The following is a 22,500-nucleotide window of genomic DNA, read 5'->3' as shown; positions in this document are numbered from 1 at the left end:
AAATCTGTTAAATATATACCTCTATTTTTTTACGTCTACTAATTCTTCAACTGTGTTGCATTCCAGGTACATATTTCCTTTATGATCTCCATCTGTCACTTATACTAGCTTTCTTTGTAAACTTATTTTTACATTTCTGTCAGTCTGCTAAGTAAAGGACAATAAGTCGAAAGGCCTAATACCACTCCGTAGTTCTCTCTCCTTCATTGGCATTGCCTTTATATATATATATATATATATATATATATATATATATATATATATATATATATATATATATATATATATATATATATATATATATATATATATATAAATATATATATATATGTAAATAAAAAAAAATATATATATATATATATAGATATATATATATATATATATATATATATATATATATATATATATATATATATATATATATATATATATATATATATATATATATATATATATATATATATATATATATATATATATATATATATATATATATATATATATATATATATATATATATATATATATATATATATATATATATATATATATATATATATATATATATATATATATATATATATATATATATATATATATATATATATATATATATATATATATATATATATATATATATATATATATATATATATATATGCATCCATATATATATATATATATATATATATATACTATATATATATATATATATATATATATATATGCATCCATCAGCCAGGAGAAAGGTGAGAAGAAATGGTTTGGACAAAGCACTTTCATGTTTTCCTACACCTCATCAGGTTCAGAGTACCCTCAGAAACCACAATCTCCAACCCACCTAGGTCGTGCTCCGAGTTTATGAGCAGGGCCTTTCTGGACAGATTCTACCCTTCCCTCCCCGCACCCCCAAACCTTTCCTAACTACAACCCAGCAGTTTCGGCATTTTCTCTTCCTTTCGATATTATACAGGTACAGAATTCAACAGTGTTGTCTATATAATCATACCATGACTGCTTTGCATTATATGCGGCAAAATCATAAAAAAAAAAACACCCAAAGCAAAATCCGGAAGAGTTCAAAAGGTGTTCGAGTGTGTTTCAATCCGTGATAGTTGCCGTTGCCTGCCGTCCAGAAAGGCCCCACTCATAAACTCGGAGCACGACCTAGGTGGGTCGGAGATTGTGGTTTCCGAGTGTACAAGTGCCAAGGAAACAAATACAGAGTCACAAGAAGAGTTCGTGGCAAGAAAAAACAATGCTAACAAGATAAACAACCCTAACAATCGTCGAACAGTGGTAATGATTCATAAACTACTTGTTTTGAAACACCATACGTTAAAATTTCATCAACTTGATATTAGCCTAGGCTGATATTTAATAAACAGTCGGTCTTGTTTAATTGTACAAGATTCTATGAAACTTATTTTCGCTAGATCTTTGCAAAACATAATTTCCTTGGATTCTGTCAAATTAATACCATGATTACTATTATCGATGTGTACAAATAATGCATTTGACTTATTACCAGTTCTTACTGGTAATATGTCCATTTAAAACTAAGACTGCTGTTTTTTATGCTATGTTCTTAATGTGACTGCGGGTCAGTAGCCCAGAATTTTTAGACCAAGAACTTGACAAGATACATGAAATTGTTGGCAATTTGAGGTATCCACACAGTTTTATTGAAAACACCTTTTGTAAAGCCAGAAAAACGTTTTACGGATTTACGAAAACTGAAAAGTTCGAAAAAAAATGTAATTATTCCTTTTTATACTTGTTTTAATAACATCCTGAAGACAAGTCAAGCCACTGGGTATTAATGTTGTGTTTAAAATGCTAGGAACTATTAGAAACTTGCTAATTAGAAATTCACCGGGAAATGGAACAGGATGTATTTATAAGATTCCGTGTAAACACAGTGGGAAGAGGCTGGCTGTTTGATGAAAACAACACAAATGAGGCGCCCAGCGGAGCAAGGGCGCAAGCGCCGTTTTTTACAAACTGAGAAAAATGCATTTAAAGTTTTCAAACATCAATATCTTTGAAACCAACCATACGATTTTAATCTAGTTTTCGCCATTTTAAAGGAAATTTATCCGTGTACCATGTATCCCAAAATTATGCCATTATTATATCTTATACTTAAGCTATTGTATAAAATGTAAGGTAAAGTAGTGTGCCAGCTTATTATTTTACTCGATAATAACGATTTTTGCGGTTGATTTTACTTTCTTTGGCCCTTCCTTAATTATTGACATTATAACACTTAAGAAAAAAATTGGTAAACACACACACGCACAAAATAAATAAATTATAAAAAATAAGAAAGCCCAATACAAAAAAATGCTAAATAACAATAAAAAAGCATTGATTGTAATTCCTGAATTTTCATCAATAATATGGTTTTAATTTTTTTAGATGAATGGTAAATAAAATAAAATTCTTTGAAATTAATGACAATAATACCAGAAACAGCACAAGTGAAATTCATGTTCAGGCATCAACGTTAGCGTCTCTGACCAGGACCTCTTCTTCTTCAGGAGTATCATTGCCTTCCCTCCTTCTTGAGTGTCTGTGTCCTTGAAGTACTGAGTGCGATTTCTGAGTTTTTACGTTAAAAACACAGTGAGTTGTATGTCCACAGTTTTTTATAAAAGGCAACGCCTAGTACTCAGCTTAGGTGTCGGGCAATGTTTGTTGCAGATCGAAACATAATACCAAAAATCATCATTGTCTAAAATACTAAAGCTATCATGCAGCTCTAGCTTGCGCTGCAAGCACTTTATGCTCATCCAACTCACGTTGCATTTCATCCAACTGAGCCTGTTCACAACCCATTTGTTTGTATTTTGAAATATTTGCTGACAATAAATCACAGGTGTTGCATGTATCAACAACTGGAGGCATGAAACCAATATTAAATTCAGTCCTAAACACATTACTATAATACTTAAAAAAGAGACAATATCCAAATTTGATGCTCATCTTTAATAAACTTCACATACATATCATACAACTTCACAACACTAAGATTCGATTCCATGTACACGCGGTTACGAGATTTTGCGTGAGAGTAATGAGATGTCATGGTCGGCAGCTTTAATGTGTTCACGCACAAGGTCCGCTTTTTCCCAGAAAATTTTGATATCCTTGCGTTTGTTCCTCACTTGTCAGCCACTGTTGTTTTCCCAATGTCAGTTTCTTTTAAAACAACACGTACCCTCTTATCCCCTATTCCAAAATAGCCATAGAAGCTTTTTTTTTGCACACATTGTAATGCTTATCTCCGTACATCACACTATACAAAAATTGTTTGTGCACGCGAACTTTCCTCTGCAGGTTTCTTCGACGTTTTATTGGCACTGAAACCATTAATTTCTGCAAATATGATGTCTGGGCGTTGTAGTTCCCCATGGCCCAATAATCTTTAAACAGTGCCTGTTACAGGCATAGTAACTTTCTGAAAACACCTGTCAGCACAAGTAGGTCCAATTTTACGGGCTTTACCCTTTAAGAGTCTTTTCGGCTACTATAAGCCTTACCTTTCAAGTTGACGAAATTTTTTAGCGATATTCATTTTCCAAGCTTCAGGATGGGCCTTCCCTTTACGACCACGTGAAGAACCTGGTCATCAATATCTTCATTTGTATCGCTGTTGATAACTTCCCTTCAATAATATCGATCTCTGGTGATCGCTGTTATTAACATTATCAGCTCATAGTAAAAAAACTGTTTAATTGCTACGAAAATAATACCGTAATGAAGTGAAAAATATCAGAGCATCTGATAACAGATGAGCATATGATAAGAGAAAGGGATGAGACGACGTCTCTGTGTTCCGTCATGCAAGATAAAGCAGCAGCAAGCCAATAGAAACGTGAATCCAGTCTGTGCCCATTTTCATTGGACGCTGAGTCCAAGCGGGGAGATAGCGGGAGAGACAGCAATGCTCACTCCCATACCACCTGCTCACCACCCCAGGTTTAAAGGGACAGCTGAGAAGCGCCCTATGCAAGCGAGTCTGTTGACAGAAATTTCACATCCCGTAAGGGAAAAAGTACTTGTGTTCAATGGCGTATTGACCATAATATTTCAATCCTACAGTCACATATGATGTACTGATGGCAGAGGGGAAGCCTGGGAAAATGTTGTACTGCTAACTCTATTTTGGCCGCGGTGGCGCTTGTGCCCTTGCTCCGGCGGGCGCCTCAAATATAGCGTAAGAACTGGTAATATTTCAAATGCATTATTGTTCACATGAGAAATAGTAATCATGGTATTAATTGGACGAAATAAAGGAAATTATGTTTTGCAAAGATCTACTAAGGGATTGAAGCCGATGAAACTCGGTTTTTCGGCAACTTTTTATCAAAGCACCGGATAAAAGTGAAAGTTGGCAAGGGTATATTGTATAACCCTACCTAATTTTCGCGTGTATTATCTAGTACCTAAGTTCGATAATTTTGATATTTATAGAGTAAAATGAAGTCGGCCGATGCCAGAATCGAGAAAATCACAGAAAAGGATTCTAAAGCAATTCGTGACGTAAACATAATATGACGTCATGAGGCTCCACCCATCCAACAGGTAAGTGGTGAATGGATATACTTAACCAGTCTAGGCTTCAACAAATTTGATAATGGCCAGCAGGATATGGAAGTGTCCCCTTGGTTGCAAGACTGCATTTGTGCTACGTCTTGCCACTTTGTGTACAAGTGAGAAGACCCTTGGCAAGATCTACTATAGAAGAATAGGCACTATTTTAGTGGTAATAGTTACTTGGCCACCACAGAAGTGTTGGCGGGAGCTGTTAGACAATATCCACGAGAGTGTGGAACCAGTCATCATTGACATCGCTAGCGACGATGAGGACAGGGATAATGAGTTAATGACCTCTTCCTCGAGAGTGACAATGAAAACATTTTGTAAATAAGTTATATATAGTGTTAGACGTTTATTTGTATATGTAAAACATATATATTAAAACAGTGATTGTAACAATATGTTCTTCATTCAAACTGATTCCAGTGTATTTTCCTTTCCATGCATATCAATATAAACTGTGTTACATTTGATTGATATTAAGTAGGTAAACAATAGCCTACCCTCAAAATCTTGACTCTGACCATTACATGTTATTTGCAGCGAGTATACGAGCGTTGTGTAGGGTGCTGTATGATATAAATAGAAAAAACAAAGAAAAATAGCAGTGGTTACATTAACTGAAATAAAACAATGTCTTTGACCTTGACGCCTCTGACAGTTGGGGGAAATGAGTTATTGCTTTTCATTTGAATTCTACTTCTAGTGACTGCTCCTGACTCGCAGCAATTAGAAGGCTATAGTGTCGAAACCTGAGGTAAAACAAAACGGATTGTCTTCTTGTATTCCACCCCGAATAGATGTTGATCTAATAAATGCTATAGACTGGTCCATTATGGGATGAATTGTATATACATTTGAATTATTTGTAAAGTTGAAACAATAAGAATATCAAGAAAATAGAAGAATCAAGCCAACAAATTAGTCCCAACAACTGCTGTGAAATTAAGATGAGGCTTCCACAAAATTAATAATAATAATAATAATAATAATAATAATAATAATAATAACACACAATAATAATATTAATAATACACACAATAATAATAATAAAACAAAAATTATTGAGAATGATAATGCAATCAAGGGACGATGACAAATTCTGATCGCCATCACCGATAATCGTTGAAGCGCTTCAGGATGGGTACTAATACCAGTGCCAAGAGAGACAAGGTTAACCACTTGTGGAGTCACCTCCACTTGGGGTAACTACGTAGGTGATGACATATCTTGTGCTGTACCTACACCACGGCAATTCACCTGTTGTGTTAATTTTATCTACGCATTTTATTTTTACTGGTAGAACTGAACTGAACTGGAAAAATCAGGTCATATTTTTGGTGTCAGATGTGGGGTATTGCCAGTACATATAATAATTATGTTGTCCTGCCACAAGACACCCACAAGAAGCAGGCAGTGGCAAAGCTGAATCAAGCAGTGATACTTTAAGCACCTGCCGCAAAGCAGACAAAAAGGGCAGGCAACGGCAAGGCTCAAAAATGCAGCAGACCTCTCGCTCAGACAACTGGGGCGGAACTCCTTTTGAGAGACAAAGATCCTATATAAGCCAAACCTCCGCTGAATCACCCAACGACTCAAAAACATGAAAATAAAAGAGAAAATTATCCCACATGGGTGTGTTACCAGCAACAAGCGAAATATATATATATATATATATATATATATATATATATATATATATATATATATATATATATATATATATATATATATATATACAGTATATATATGTATACATGTATGTATATGTATATATATATATATATTATATATATATATATATATATATATATATATACATATATTATTAAGTTACAGTATATATAGTGTAGTATATGTGTCTATATATCACATACACCTGTTTCCCTAAGGAAATAACTCAGGGAAAAAAAGCTAGCAGCAATCCTTGGACCTATCAAATGTGAACTAGAAACTGCACCACTGGGTCACGGAGCTCACTTTGGCTTGCAACATCTTATTTAAGGAGGGTGATGAGGTTGAGTGGTCTATTATATGTGCATATATTTATACATACATACATACATACATATATATACTCTATATATACATATACACACACACACACACACATATATATATATATATATATATATATATATATATATATATATATATATATATATATATACTGTATATAATATGAATCTACAAGCTTTTTTTTACCAAGTACGTATGTAATTGCACTAACCACAATGCCCTCTTAACTTCTCGAATCCTCCCCACATTTTGGATATGCTTGTCAACACAAAATCTTTGATTCAAATGCAAGAATATGAAGTAATTCTGAACGTCTGTAGCAGGATTCGATCCTGCATCCAGAGCATATAATATACATACATACATACATACATACATATATATATATATATATATATATATATATATATATAAAATGTATACATGTATATAATGTATATATATATATATAATGTCCATATACTGCTTATATTATATACATATACAGTATCTATATATACAACAGGTATGTTGATGGACAACTAAGATTCACCTTTCTTGTAAATATTTATCTCCCGACGTTTCGTAATTTTCGTAAATAATTACATCTTCACAGGCTCTAAAATAGAATAAAAATATATACCAGCATAAACTAAAACAATTTACACTTAAATTACATTTTTATATAAAAATTAAGATATACAGCATATTAAAATCTGTAGTATTGGATCAATTTTTCCACCAGAGCAAAGAGAACATACGTGGAAGGAAGAAAAATAAAAAAGAAGGAAACACACATCAAATACAGGAGAGTGGTTGATATTGTGAACACAGAACCAGTTGTTTGATCAATAAGACTCTGAAATGGGTATTTTCCTGGGTGTTGGGTGTTTTCCCTGATGATTTTAAAATCTTTATTTTCAATCAATGTTTTACATCCAGAAATTACCCATTTTAGAGTCCTTATTGATCAAACAACTGGTTCCCCAAGAAAACACGCAGTCAACAGCCACTCCCCTCTTCTTGTCTTGAGTTGTATTTTCTTCTTTTTTATTTTTAATTTCCTTCCACTTGAGTCTCTTTTACTCTGGTGGAAAGTTGGTCCAGTACTTTGTGAATGTTAATATATCTTGATTTTTAAATAAAAAAAGGTATAATTTTAAGTGTCGAACATTTATGTTTTAGTTTTCTGCTACTTATGTGTTGTTTTCATCCATTTTACAGCCCTTGAATATGTAAATATATACGAAAATTACGAAACGTCGGGAAATAAATATGTACCAGAAAGGTGAATCTTGACTGTCCATCAGCATACGTGTTATATATAACTATATGCTAATTATCATGAATTAGTATATATATATATATATATATATATATATATATATATATATATATATATATATATATATATATATATATATATATATATATATATATATATAATATCAGTAAATCATACTTAATTTAGCACTCTTTCAAAGTTTCATCAATAACAATAATAATTATAATGAACAGGTTTATCCAGACTGTGCTACGTTTCATAATAGCATGAGAACTAATCACAAAAATAAAATCTGCGATAAATTTTTGTCATTATCAAAACATTTTACTTTATACTGAGAACTGAGCAAACTCTAAAAAAATTTCTGATACATATCTTTAAAAATCTACACAAAAACCCACAGTGGAGTTACCAAAATTTTTAGATTTATCATAAATGAAATTACTGACTTTCATAATCATATTGATGAGAAACTGAAGAACAGGAGATGGGTACGGCTTGGGCATGTCCTTCCTACCACGCTGCGGGAGAAGTCAGATGGGCTCCTAAGGGAGATCAGTTGAAGTTAAATCAAGTGAAAAACCAGAGTAGCGGAATTTATCATTATTCCTGTTACAGTGGCCACTGTTGTAACAAGGAAAAGATTGCTTAGCTCTGACCTACGTATTTTAGTGGATATTAAGACACAGTAAGAGATTCTGATCAAACTAATAAAAATGATGCAAAAGAGAGGGATACGGCAGCAGGTTAAGTTTAAGGTATATTAAAAGGGGGTGGGGAGAGAATCAGTCAGGTGGGATGCTGCGCGTAATTCGTTAGGTTTCGATAGTTTTTCCTAGGATGTAGCCGCCAAATTATTGATAGATCCGCCTTATTTTTTCTGTTAATAATTCGCAGTACGGCTGACTACCACTGCCATACCAGCAGCCAGGCAACATCCCAACGAGCCGTATCAAACCTGCGTGCTTATACATAATCCTTGCTCTAATAATCCTGGATATCAGGGCTACTGCACTGGACGAAACTGCCGAGAATATTAGTTTTTTCTTTCAGTTACCAAAGCTCCCACGGGAAGACTTAAGTTTTTTGGGGCCTTTGTAGGTCAAAATCAAGCCAAAGAGAAGACTTTTTTACTGTGACTTCTGACGTGATATTACGAAAAAACAGAAGCGATAGAAGTGCTCGCTCCATCGTACTTACGTGATCTTATGATCTAATTAGACGAGTGTGAGTGCTTAGTGCTAAATTGGCTTAGTTTTTTGCGAATATTTTCATATGACAGGTGACATCTGAAAAAAATCGAGGGACGGAAATTTGTTTAGCTTGAATGTAACAACACTGTCATACTGTTGAAAACTTTCCTCGATTTTAATAGCATCGTTTCATTCCCAGTTACTGAAACTTGTACAGAAATCTTACTTTTATTAATAATCAGCGGTCAAGTTTCCGGTCATGATTATGATGCCCTTGATTGGATTAACGACGGAATGCAATTACAGCGCTCCAAGGATCTGTGGGATGTACAGTATATATACATCGCGGTTCTAGCTGCTTGTCGTGTGTTATCTCGACGGAATCTACGACTGGCGAGGTAAGACTTTCACAAAGAACTCTTCACTTATCAGAACTTTACGTTTCACACACACACACACAATAATATATATATATATATATATATATATATATATATATATATATATATATATATATATATTTATACATATATATATAATATATATATACATATGTATATTTATACATACATGTATAATATGTGAACGTATTTTCAGTTCTGGCCCTTCGAAGAAAAATAATCTTCAAGGACTCAGAAGTAATGCAGCACCTTCTCGTGCCATAAAACTCGATTTCTTTCTAGTTTTAATTCCAAATTAGCACGGTCCACGTTAGCAATGCCTGTTCCATACTTTGGTTTTTATCGTAAATATATATCCCTTCAATACCATTTATACAATTCATACACGTTTTCTTACCACGATAAACTACCCAATGATAGCTAAGCTGGCAATGGATAATAACTGATGTTTTAATAACAGATTCCTGCCACAAGTACGTTCTGCAATCCATCTGAAGAACTCACAGGAGACAGTCATGTCATTCATTGGTCCAGCAGCCTCGAATGTTTCTGGGCCACAATTTGACTACTATGGGTAAGTTAGTAATTAGTAAGCCTTTAGACATGCTGATAATTGGGATATTTATTCTATCAATGAAAATGGTGCAATGTGAAAACTCATATTCTAATTCGGTACTGTTATTTCTCTTTGTTAATACATAGCCCTGTTCAATAACTATGCAATTAGTTTACTCTAGTTCTACCGATGATCATGAACATTTAAAGAGAAGTGAAGAAATTTTTCTCTGACGCTGATCCCAATACAAGCCCGTTGCATGATTTTTGTAACCCTCTTGCTATTAAACTGCCTTCAGCATGGTCCTGTGCAGTTAAAAACATTTGGCTGCACTAAACATGTCGCTTTTCATTCAAGCCCTCCTTGATATGGTTTGATTTGTTCATATCTCTTTGTGTCCATGAAAATTGGTAATATATATATATATATATATATATATATATATATATTATAATCATACTGACGCTTGAATTATACGTCTAACTTTACTACAGGGAAATGAGAAACATTGATGTAAATCGTGACTGGTTTCGACTCTAAGTACTGACCAGACCCAGTGTCACTTATCTCAACGATCGAAAGACCAGTAGGGGGCAGAATAAGGCGAAATGTGTGCACAGAAAAGTCTTTAGTCAAGGAACTGGGAAAGCAGGAAGGTATATAGGTTAATTTTTATAAAATTGAGAGTATTTCATTCCTTTTCTTTTGTTAAGAATATTCTGGTGTTGTATTATTCTTACTGTGCTGGTATTTTTGATGTTATAAAATGGGCTGTTCATGTGATTGTCCATAAGAACAACTTAATGAACCAACGTTATTTTGGTAAATAAAGATATATTCAACTATCTATCTACACACACACACACACACATATATATATATATATATATATATATATATACATGTATATATGCATATATACATATATACAGTATGTATGTATATATATACATACAGTATATATAGACAGATAGAGTAGATAGATTGATAGATATGTGTGTGTGTTCACTAAAATAACTTTGGTTCATTAAGTTGTCCTTATCGACAATTACATGGACAGCCCATTTTACAACATCACATATTCGCACACACAAGAAATAATACAAGACCAGAATTTTTTAAAAGAATTCCAAGAATTAAATACTCTGAACTTCATAAAATTAACATGTATTCTTTTCTGCTTCCCCTATTACTTGACCAGACGTTTCTGTGTCTGCATTTTGCCGTATTTTGCCCCTCCACCGGTCTCTGGATCTCTGAAATCAAGTAATGCTGGGCCTGGTCAGTACTTAAATGTTTGTCCATGCATGATGCATGACTACCGATAGCACTTACCTTCTATGACTACTATGGAAACTTGTACGACACTAGGATTCTCATGAAAGTAGCAATAAGTAACAAAGAGCCCAGAAAACTTAATAATCTGCCATTTTCCACCTTTAGATACGAAGTTCGGAAAAATGGATGGAACACTCCCCCAGAGTACCTCTCGTACGTTGATGATCACTGGCTGAAGTATGACGCCCCTAACCCTATGCTGCACCACTTGCTGGGCGTCCTTTACATCGGTTTTACTGTAATGTCCCTCTGCGGCAATGGAGTGGTCATCTGGGTATTTCTTGGGTAAGTCTTACTGTTGACGTTTAAAGACGATTCTTCATTTGGTTTTTGTATTGTCAGAAATGTGTTCTCCGGAGAGCGGTATTAAAATAACATGTTCACCTTCTCAGGTCACCTAAGCAAATGCTAATCAGTTGTGCAGTCTTGTAGCCCCTACGACGGGCTAACGAGTTCTGGCTACTCAGAACCTGAACATACAAGGATCCCGACCAAAATGCAAGGCATCACAACTTTAACTAAACGACCCAGAAACAAGTTATAAAACTACAAAACAAGTCACAAAGAATCAAAGCTAAAAGTTATTTAGTGTAAAAGAAAAAATTAAAATCAGAATGTTCCACCGTGATCTCGTAAATCAAGCAAACCGAAAACAACAGGAAGTTAGGATTTTGGACTTCGTAAATGCAGAGTGGAAAGCTGCTAGTTGTGAACACTGTTACTACTTATACTGCCGCTCATACTAAATACCTGCTAAAGCAATTCAAATCCAATACATGCAAGCCTCCTTTAAGATAATGACTAATAAAACCCGTCACAGATTTTCCACTTACGATCAGTAGTATTAAGGCAATATTTTCTGTCTACAGGAACTAGTGACCACATGGTGTGGTTAATAAGCTGAATAAAAAGCCTTACAGCTTTAAAAATACACCATGACCACAGTTACGGCATATCAGAAAATCGCAATATTATCAGTGGTAGTAGTAGCAGTGGTAGTAATAGTAGCAGTATTAAGAAAACTTAGCTGGAAAAGCAGAATGCTACAATAAACAAGGGCTCCAAAAGAGAGCACTCCACTCTGTGCATATCACGAGCACCATGAGAGTTTTGATCTTAAACATTCCTTAGCAACAAAACACAGAGAAGTTCAGTTTATTTCTAATCGTATTTCAATACATTAACTCCTTGGAAGGAATTTCAATTGTACATCAATCTTTCCCGCAGAACAAAGGGTCTGAAGACCCCTTCCAACATGCTTGTTGTTCACCTGGCAATTGCAGACTTCATCATGATGTTGAAGACGCCAACATTCGTTGTCAACTCTTTCAACGAGGGGCCTGTGATGGGCAGACTTGGCTGCTCAATCTACGGATTCATGGGTGCGCTATCTGGACCCATGAACGCTTGCACCAATGCTGCCATTGCCTTCGACAGATACAAGTATGGTGATACTTTATATTTTTCATAACTCCCCGTTCCCAGAATTTGAGTGTACTTTCAGAATGATTCATTCGAGTTGGTTGGACTTTCCTATCTCTGTCGAATTCAAGTTCTGTGCTTAGAATCCAAATCAGTCCATCTCCACCTTGACAAATCAGTACTGCAGTATACAACACGTTGCTATAAATATGTATGTACGATAGTTTGTCATTAAATACACTCGTGTTACTAAGCAAAATTGTATCTGATGATTTCTTTTCATCCAGAACTATCACAGATCCAATTGATGGTCGACTCACCAAAGGCCAAGTCACTGGTATAATTCTTTTCATCTGGCTTTGGATCTCTCCCTGGGTCTGGATGCCATTCCTGGAAATCTGGAATCGCTTTGTTCCAGGTGAGGAATCATAAATATTTTCAATGCTAAACACTGTCCCACGCCTCTCAATCTTGATCAATGTTCCCATCTGGTTTTCTTTTGACTCCCTTCACCATCTACTTAATACTCAAAATGCTCTATAACCATATCTCTATCTTTGAACAACAAGCAATTCATATCTGGTTCGGCCTTTGGTACTATTCCAGACACTATTTTCATTACAGCATTAAAATACTACACCAATTTAACCTTTACCATGGCAATGAATAAAAATCATCTTTCCCCTATTCTGTCAATCATAATGCTACTGGATTAAAACATTTTGTCACCCAAACTAAATCTCGTTTTACACCTCAATGCCACTCAAACATTAATTATATTAAACGTACAACCCACATTAAATACGAATTCAGCCATTGTGTGATTCTGGTCGTTATCATTCATCTAAATAACACCACGTCTTTCCAAGGTACTGAATTCCACACACAGCCGTATCCAAGCACAGGCCTCACTGTACTACCTAATCCTATCCTGCAGTACTCTCACTTCAGCTGAAACATGGAACCTTAAACCCGCTTAGCCATAGTGTAACTTGACATTCATTTGCTTCTAACTTTCACCAGGTTATGCCAGCCACGTTCTAAACTCTACTAGGGATCTTTTCAGGTTTTAGCTATGTAATCATCATACTGGCCTTCATTATCCTGGATATAAATTTTCTTGTCAATGGAACTTAAAATTACCCAACACTCAGGTATATGTAACTGTTTTATTAATGAAATTCTCTTAAAATACCTTCAAAATTTCCAATATGCACTTGTGATATACATATATACAATTATTCATACCAAACGCTCATCAAAACAAACAATGTAACTGGGAGACCTTTTAAACATTAACTTAATTCAAGATCTTCGCCCTTCTTTGATCAGAGGGATACCTCACGAGCTGCACATTTGACTACATGAGTGAGGGGACCAAGTTCTTCGTGGTAGGCATCTGGTTCTGCATGTGGCTCTGCCCTCTCCTCATCATCTTAGTTAGCTATTACCAAGTTTTTGCCCACGTGTCTAAGCATGAGAAGGCGCTAAAGAGGCAGGTAAGTTAACAGACCATTCATGAAACCAAAAGTTTTTAAGAGAAAAATAAAACATGGATGTCTATTTTCGGTCATTTCTAGGTGATAATTTTCTAACTGCAATAATTCTCTGATACTGAGAGCGATTCATTCTTTTCACAGGCAGAAAAAATGAACGTTGAATCTCTACGTTCCGGAGATAAAGTGAACATGAGACAAGAGATTCGTGTCGCTAAAGTGGGAATAACATGTACTGCACTGTACCTGATGTCCTGGACACCCTATGTCACTCTGGCTTTCATCTGCACTTTCGGAAGGAAAGAACTGGTCACACCTTTCATGTCCATGATCCCTGCTTGCACGAGCAAAACTGCGGCTTGCATTGACCCATTCATCTATGCTATTAATCATCCAAAGTGAGTTTTTAAATGCATTTCTTTTTCCAGTGTCACGTAAAATAAGAATTCTAAATATAATTGGTTAAAACAAATAAAAATTAAATTGCTAGCATCGGGGTAGCAAATATGACACCTTAGTAACTCAGACAAATGAAGAATTTCACTCGTTTTTTCAGGTACCGAATCGCCCTTAAAAAGAAGCTGCCTTGGTTCTGTGTCCATGAGAGTGAACCATCAGCAGCTTCGGAGACGGAATCGAAGTCTCAGCAAAATGCTTAGTGGGTCCAATCTCTGCAAATCCTTCACTTTCACACAGAATAAAATCTGTGGCTTGTTCCAATCGGCCTGAGATAGCGAGACTTGCCAGATAATTAGAATCCCCAGGTTTTCCTCACCCTAAGATTCCAAATATCTTGCCTTCACTTCCAAAGACTCTGTACACTAGCTATGTGAACCATACTGGAATGATGCTGTCCATTTTGATTTACTTTACTTAAACTTACTCCCTTTTACAATGTGTTACCTTTCATTAATTTCTTGAAAGCCATTCTTAAGCGCACCTAATTAGGTTTATCGTCATTGCTGGGAATGTCTATCTTTTAACAAAGATGGGAGATTCAAGTAATGTTTTGAGGTAAAATAATTACTGTAGCTATAGATATGTAGCTCTCTGTTCTACAGCTTATACATTAGGGATATACTGCACTTTTCTTTGAGAGAGCACACTGTGGGGTAGGAAAACTGTCGTTCAAAAAGCTGTAAGTGATGTTCAGACGAAAAACGGCAGTTCTGCTATATGTGGGATTACTCTGAACTCGCTTAAATTATACTTTCATACTTCAGGGGGTTACAGTCAATGCTCTCCTTAAAAAAAAGTCCAATCTAAGGCTCCCTCGTTGTACTGTACCAATATATCTTTCTGGGTCTGATTCATTACACGTGATAAAATAATCTACATATGGTAGTTTCAGTTCCAGAGCAAGTGACTGAATTGTAGATCAGTTACATATAAAACCTCTGACCTTTTCTCACAGCCCTCCTGTTCCGCCCATTAACCTCTGGAATAACCCTTTCCACCTGTGCCGCCTTTGTTGATGAAAATGGAAATGACTAAAGTAACAAATAAATAAACAAAAAAAAGAGGAAATCCGATTTTTTTTTATCAAAATAGGTTCTAAATTTGCAATGAAAACAAGCATCCCATATGTTTCAGGAAAAAAAACGAAACCAATAATAATTTGAAAAGACAGATGGCGGCAGATATCTAATCATACAGCCAGTGACTACTGCGTAAAAAGAGGAAATCATTCCCCAACTGGGGCAAATCGACAAACATTTGTAATGCCTTACTTGAAAGATGAGGAAGTGCTAACCACTGCATTAAAGATGAAACTGACACCAAATGCCGAATTGGACAAACACCGCCATCGCTGAAAGGTGAAAATTATTATTGCAATACGCAAAAAAACAGGAGGGCAATGTCGTAAAATTTTGCAGTCAAGACAACTCTTATGTAATGTAATTTTCTTTACAATATTCTATAGAAGTACGTATTCTGTCCTAAACTGTACTACTGCTGACTCTATCATCAACGACTTTTGAGGCCGACAGCATTTAACCAGAAACTGCAAAATATTGCCAGTCATTATCCTTCGCCACCGTGTGTATACCACTTTTGAAAAGAAGTCTGTGTACACCACTACTTTTGAAAAGACGTCTGTGTACACCACTACTTTTGAAAAGAAGTCTGTGTACACCACTACTTTTGAAAAGAAGTCTGTGTACACCACTACTTTTGAAAAGACGTCTATTTGTACCACCCATTTTGAAAAGAAGTATTTGTACCGCTACTTTAGAAAAGGTATCTATTTGTAATGTGAGGACAAAAAGGTCGAACTAGGTATTAACTGATTTATTCGTTGTTTTAGATTTAGCTGGCCTTGTGCCAGCACGGGCTCTTGCTTCTAGAGCAGCCCGTAAAGATTTATTCAATCACCTGGGCTCAGGTATACATGGTAGAGTGCGGACGGAAACGTAGTGCCCACCCATTGCCGTGGACTGCACTTCATAATTTGTGTTTGTTGACAGTCAAAACAAATGGCAATTCTTAAGAGACATAACATACATACAATGATAAAATATATATCGGCGGAAAGGCCAGGAAATTCTGCATATGAATATTTACATGAGATTCTTGACATGTTAATAAGGCACTCGTTGATGCTTCCATCATTGGGGTTGCTTCCGGCCACCTTGTGGAACGGTCTATGACCGTCAGGAGGTATCTGGCGGCCCCTGATTGCGGCAGAGGCCCTACGACGTCTACATGGATGTGCCCGAAACGCCGGCGTGGTTGAGGGAAATCTCCGATGCCTGATTCTGTGTGCCGGGTGATTTTACTTATCTGGCACGGTATGCAGTTCTTCGCCCACTCTCAAACATCCTTCCTGATCCCGTGCCACACAAACTTTTCTGTCATCAGGCACGCTGTTGTTCGTCCTGATGGATGGGACAGCCCGTGGATGATGTCGAATGTCTGCTTTCTCCTCGACGCGGGTATCAGGGGGCACGGGCAGCTAGTGCTGGTCATGCAGCTTGTTCCTTTGCCAGGTCCTCGTAGTCTATGCCCAGGTGGACTGAATTTATCTCGACTCTTGATAGGGCGTCGGCCACTGGGTTATTCTTGCTGGGGACGCAGCTACTGGTGCAGCCAAACTCGGAGATAGCAGCCAGGTGTCGCTGCTGTCTTGCCGACCATGCGTCTCCTGCCCTCGTGAATGCATGCACCAACGGCTTGTGGTCTGTCAGGATGGTGAAAGGGCTGCCGTCCAAGAGGTACTTGAAGTGCCGCACAGCTTGGTAGATTGCCAGCAGCTCCCTGTCGAATGCATTGTAGCGGGTCTCCAGCGGCTTTAACTTGCGGCTGAAGAAGGCAAGAGGGCGGGGGGAACCACCTACTACCTGCTCCAGCACAGCCCCGCAAACGATGTTGCTGGCGTCGGTGGTAAGTCTCAGGGGGGCGGTGGGCTTGTGATGTGTTAAGGTGGTGGCTCCTTAAGGTTTGCAGCCACTGCTGTTATTTGTGGCCGCCTTTCTCGTTTTTTGTGAAAGAACAGGGGGCTCTGCAATTTCTGGCAGCACTTCCAAACCTCCAATGGAAGTAACACCAGGCTGGGTTTGTCCAGGTCCTCTGCTGCTGCAGCGGCGCCTTCTTCATGTATACCACGTTCGTGTCCTCTGCCTCGGCTTCTTCTGTTACCAGGTTACAGGCTGCAGGTGTTGCAGCGTGTTTGGAGGCCTTGGTGGCCTCGTGGAGTTTGTGTGCGACGTTCACCAATTCCTCCATTGAAAGGGCATCCGCATCCGTGATTTGCCCCCTCACCTCCTGCGGAAGGCGCCGCAGGAATATTTCTCGCGACAAGCTGATCTCCTTCCTCCAACCATCCACGTCGACGCCTGGCAGCATCAGGAGACCTCGTAGTTCGTCCCAGGCGTCCCTGGGTGATGCATCCCCCACGGGCTGGGTCATCAGGTGGAGGGCGTGTTGGGCTCACTCTGGGATGGGCATGGAGCATGTGCCGATGAGCTTATCTCGCAGGTCTCTGTACTGTACTTGACTTTGCCCAGCTGTGAGTCTAACCATGGAGTAATTTTGTTGAAGACCTCCTCCAGTAGCGTTGTCATGGTTACATCCGCCTTGGTCTCCTCGTCTGTAATTTTCGCCACTCGGAAATGGACATCTGCCTGCAGAAACCAGGATGCAGTGTTTTGTCGTGAGAATGGAGGGAGTTTTATCACCTGGCTTATTACTGCCTTCGAAGGCAAGAGGGGGATGCAGAGGATCTGTGCATCCTCGGAATGGCTTCCTACCTCAGTGTCTGACATTTTTTCCTCACACCAAAACGCGAAATATGCACAGTATTTAGTCCATTAATGGTGTTTGGGGCTCGTCAGAAGTTAAAACTATATGCAGTGTGGTTCCGTTAATAACTTCTGAGTAGGCGGGGCCAAACTGTTCGAGCATGCCAGAACGTACCTGGAGGGGTACGCTGTAATTATTCCGTTAGTGGCGTGGGTGTTTTCCAAGGAAGGAGCTTTCAGAGGCCTAGACTTTTGCTGTCGCGGTGGCTCGTTAAAGGCTCTCTGAAGATAAAGCGTCGTGAGTGAAACCACGGCGGTAAGCCAAAACTGCTGTGTTTACTCGTCACCTGGTCACCAGTCAGAGGACAAAAAGGTCGAACTGGGTATTAACTGACGGTCGCACCCGCTCCAGGTATACAGAGTGGCAGATTAAACGTAGTGCCCAACCTCTGGTTGCCGTGACCCACACTCAGAGCAATCTGTGTTTGCTGACAGTCAAACAAATGGCAATTTTAAGAGACATAACATACATACAATGATAAAATATATATCGGCGGAAAGGCCGGGAAATTCTACATATGAATATTTACATGAGATTCTTGACATCTTAATAAGTGTGATGCATGAACGTGATTGATGCGAAACGAAGAGACGCCTCACGTCTTTACAGTAACACTAATTTTAAAAAGACGTCTATTTAAATTACTACTTTTAAAGCGATGTCTATTAATAACATTAATTTTTAAAAAACGTCTTTTTGAACTACAACTTTTGGAAATACACCTACTTGTACCAGTGCTTTCGAGAAGACGTCTATTTGTACCAGTACTTTTGAAAAGACTTCTATTTGTGCCAGCACTTTTAAAAAGAGATCTATTTGAACTTCTAATTTTGGAAAGACGTCTATTTGTATCAGTGCTTTTGAAAAGACATCTAATTGTACCAGTACCTTTGGAAAGACGTCTATTTGTACCAGTACTTTTGGAAAGATGTCTATTTGTACCAATACTTTTGAAAACAACTCAATTAATACCAGCACTTGAAAAGACATCTACTTGTACCAGTACTTTTGAAAAGAGTCAATTTGTACCAGTACTTTTGAAAAGACATCTACCTGTACCAGTACTTTTGAAAAGAAATCTACTTGTACCAGTACTTTTGAAAAGAAGCCAATCTGTAGCAATACTTTTGAAAAGACATCTACTTGTACCAGTACTTTTGAAAAGATGTCTATTTGTATCTGCACTCTTGGAAAGACTTTTATTTGCACCAGTACTTTGAAAATGCATCTATTTGTATCAGTAATTTTGAAAAGAAGTCCATTTGTACCAGTACTTTTGAAAAGACGTCTATTTGTCCCCAGTACTTTTGAAAAGGCGCCTGTTTATACTATTACCTTTGAAAAGAAGTCTATTGCACCAGTACATTTGGGAAAGATGTCTATTTGTACCAGTACTTTTGAAAAGACTTCCATTTGTACCAGTACTTTTAAAAAGACATCTATTTGAACTTCTACTTCTGGAAAGACGTCTATTTGTATCAGTGCTTTTGAAAAGAATTCTATTTGTAACAGTAGTTTTGAAAAGACATCTACTTGTACCAGTACCTTTGGAAAGACATCTGTTTGTACTGGTCCTTTCGAAAGACGTCTATTTGTACCTGTACTTTTGAAAAGAAGTCAATTAGTACCAGTACTTTTGAAAAGACATCTACTTGTACCAGTACTTTTGAAAAGAAGTCAATTTATACCAGTACTTTTGAAAAGACATCCACCTGTACCAGTACTTTTGAAAAGACATCTACTTGTACCAGTACTTTTGAAAAGGAGTCAACTTGTACCAGTACTTTTCAAAAGACATCTACCTGTACCAGTACTTTTGAAAAGATATCTACTTGTACCAGCGCTTTTGAAAAGATGTCTATTTGTATCTGTATTTTTGGAAAGACTTCTATTTGTACACTACTTTTGAAAAGGTGTCCATTTGTATCAGTAATTTTGAAAAGAAGTCCATTTGTACCAGTACTTTTCAAAAGACATCTATTTGTCCCCAGTACTTTTGAAAAAGCTTCTATTTGTACCATTAACTTTGAAAAGATGTCTATTTGCACTGTAAGGGACCAATGTGTGGTCCCAGGGCATCTGTGTAGAGTCAGCCATCGAACAAAACAAGATCCAACAAAGCATCCTGCTCTCTCTCCCTCCCGTGCATCAGCAGCAATCGCTTGAAGGAACGCAACTTCTTCCATACAACATTTCTGTCATTGTTGTCTCAATTCATTTACGATCACCACTATTTGCATTGCCACACAAGCATATCTGGACCATGTACCAGCAATGTTCCACCACCTTCCCTATCAAACTGTTGGTTAAAAGCCGCAAGCCAGAAAATGCCAAATGTTCCGCCATTTCACATATTCAGCACTGGTCTAGATCATCAAATAGTCTATTAACTGTCTCTGAATCTCATGCAATGTTCATATGGGAATTTCGTGGCCTTTCCATTGATATATGTTTTATCACTGTACGTTCATTATGTCTCTCACAATCGCCATCTGTTTTTCTGTCGAGTTAAAGATGTACAAGATATCTTCTGCTTTCTTGTCTGTGTAGAAATCCACATTGCGGCTCACACCAGCCAATAACAATCTTGAAGACTGTACATTCATTCAGTAAGGAAAACCATAATAAACCATACAACACCCAGCCAGTACATCACTCAATACCTTTCTTACAGCACCAGTACTTTTGGAAAGACGTCTATTTGTACCAGTACTTCTGAAAATGTCTTTTTGTACCAGTACTTTTGAAAATACATCTATCTGTACCTGTACTTTTGAAAAATGTCTATTTGTGCCAGTACTTTTGAAAAGAAGTCTATTTGTAACAGTATTTTGAAAGACCTCTATTTGTACCAATACTTTTGAAAAGATGTCTATTTGTACTAGTGCTTTTGAAAAGATGTCTATTTGTACTAGTACTTTTAGAAAGACGTCTATTTGTACCGGTACTTTTGAAAAGATGTCTATTTGTACCAGTAATTTTGAAAAGATGCCTATTTGTACCTGTACTTTTGAAAAGACGTCTTATTTGTACCAGTACTTTTTAAAAGAAGTCTATTTGTACTGGTACTTTTGGAAAGACGTCTATGTGCACCAGTACTTTTGAAAAGACGTCTATTTGTACCAGTACATTTGAAAAGACGTCTATTTGCACCAGTGCTTTTGAAAAGACGTCTATTTGTACCAGTACATTTGAAAAGACGTCTATTTGTAACAGTGCTCTTGAAAGACGTCTATTAGTACCAGTAAATTTGAAAAGACGTCTATATGTACTAGTGCTTTTGAAAAGACGTCTATTTGTACCATTTGAAAAGACGTCTATTTGTACCAGTGCTTTGGAAAAGATCGTCGATTTGTGCACCACATGCTTGGAAGAATTTTCCGCCGCCTATTTGTACTGAAAACATTTTGAAATATCGCCCGTAAAAATAAAGTGCTTTGAAAAGACGCCCTATTTGCACCTGTGTTGAAAGACATCTGGTTTGTAACTACAAATAGGATAACTTCCTCCATTTTTCTTCAAGCACAAAGGTTAATGGAACGAGCATCCTCATCACCATTTCCAGCCCAGACCAGAAGAAAAACATGAAAAAAAGAACAGGAAGGATTTAGGTATACACCCACAAAGAATAAATGGGCCCGTGTCTTCAAATAACAGGGGTTATAAACAAAGAAAATGAGAAATACAGAGCACTAAAGAATAATTGAACTGTACAATCTGAGGATTACTGATGTCCAGTTTCCTAAAGATAAAAGGATGTATGTGTTCCGAGTACAGCAAGATGATTCTATAGAAGGTGAAATCTAGGAGAGGAAAAGAGATGTATAAACCGAAAGCAGTTGTAGATTATACTGCAAACATGGGCGGAGTTGATTTGTCTGATAACCTCTTGGTTCATTTTTCG

The 22,500-nt window shown here is 36.9% G+C and overlaps 1 protein-coding gene across 1 annotated transcript; it reads left to right on the top strand.

Moving 5' to 3' along the window:
- The first annotated feature begins 9,360 nt into the window (after nucleotides 1-9,360).
- LOC136852156 (opsin, ultraviolet-sensitive-like) lies at nucleotides 9,361-15,837 on the top strand. Its single transcript, XM_067126598.1, has 8 exons — nucleotides 9,361-9,479; nucleotides 9,943-10,056; nucleotides 11,482-11,661; nucleotides 12,604-12,819; nucleotides 13,086-13,216; nucleotides 14,131-14,297; nucleotides 14,439-14,692; nucleotides 14,851-15,837. The coding sequence occupies exons 1-8, from the start codon at nucleotides 9,376-9,378 to the stop codon at nucleotides 14,951-14,953; spliced, it is 1,269 nt and encodes a 422-aa protein (XP_066982699.1). The 5' UTR covers nucleotides 9,361-9,375; the 3' UTR covers nucleotides 14,954-15,837.
- Nucleotides 15,838-22,500: the final 6,663 nt, after the last annotated feature.

This window comes from Macrobrachium rosenbergii, chromosome 25 (genome assembly GCF_040412425.1).
Source record: "Macrobrachium rosenbergii isolate ZJJX-2024 chromosome 25, ASM4041242v1, whole genome shotgun sequence".
Lineage (NCBI taxonomy): Eukaryota > Metazoa > Arthropoda > Malacostraca > Decapoda > Palaemonidae > Macrobrachium > Macrobrachium rosenbergii.
This window is presented reverse-complemented; position numbering and strand designations above follow the sequence as displayed.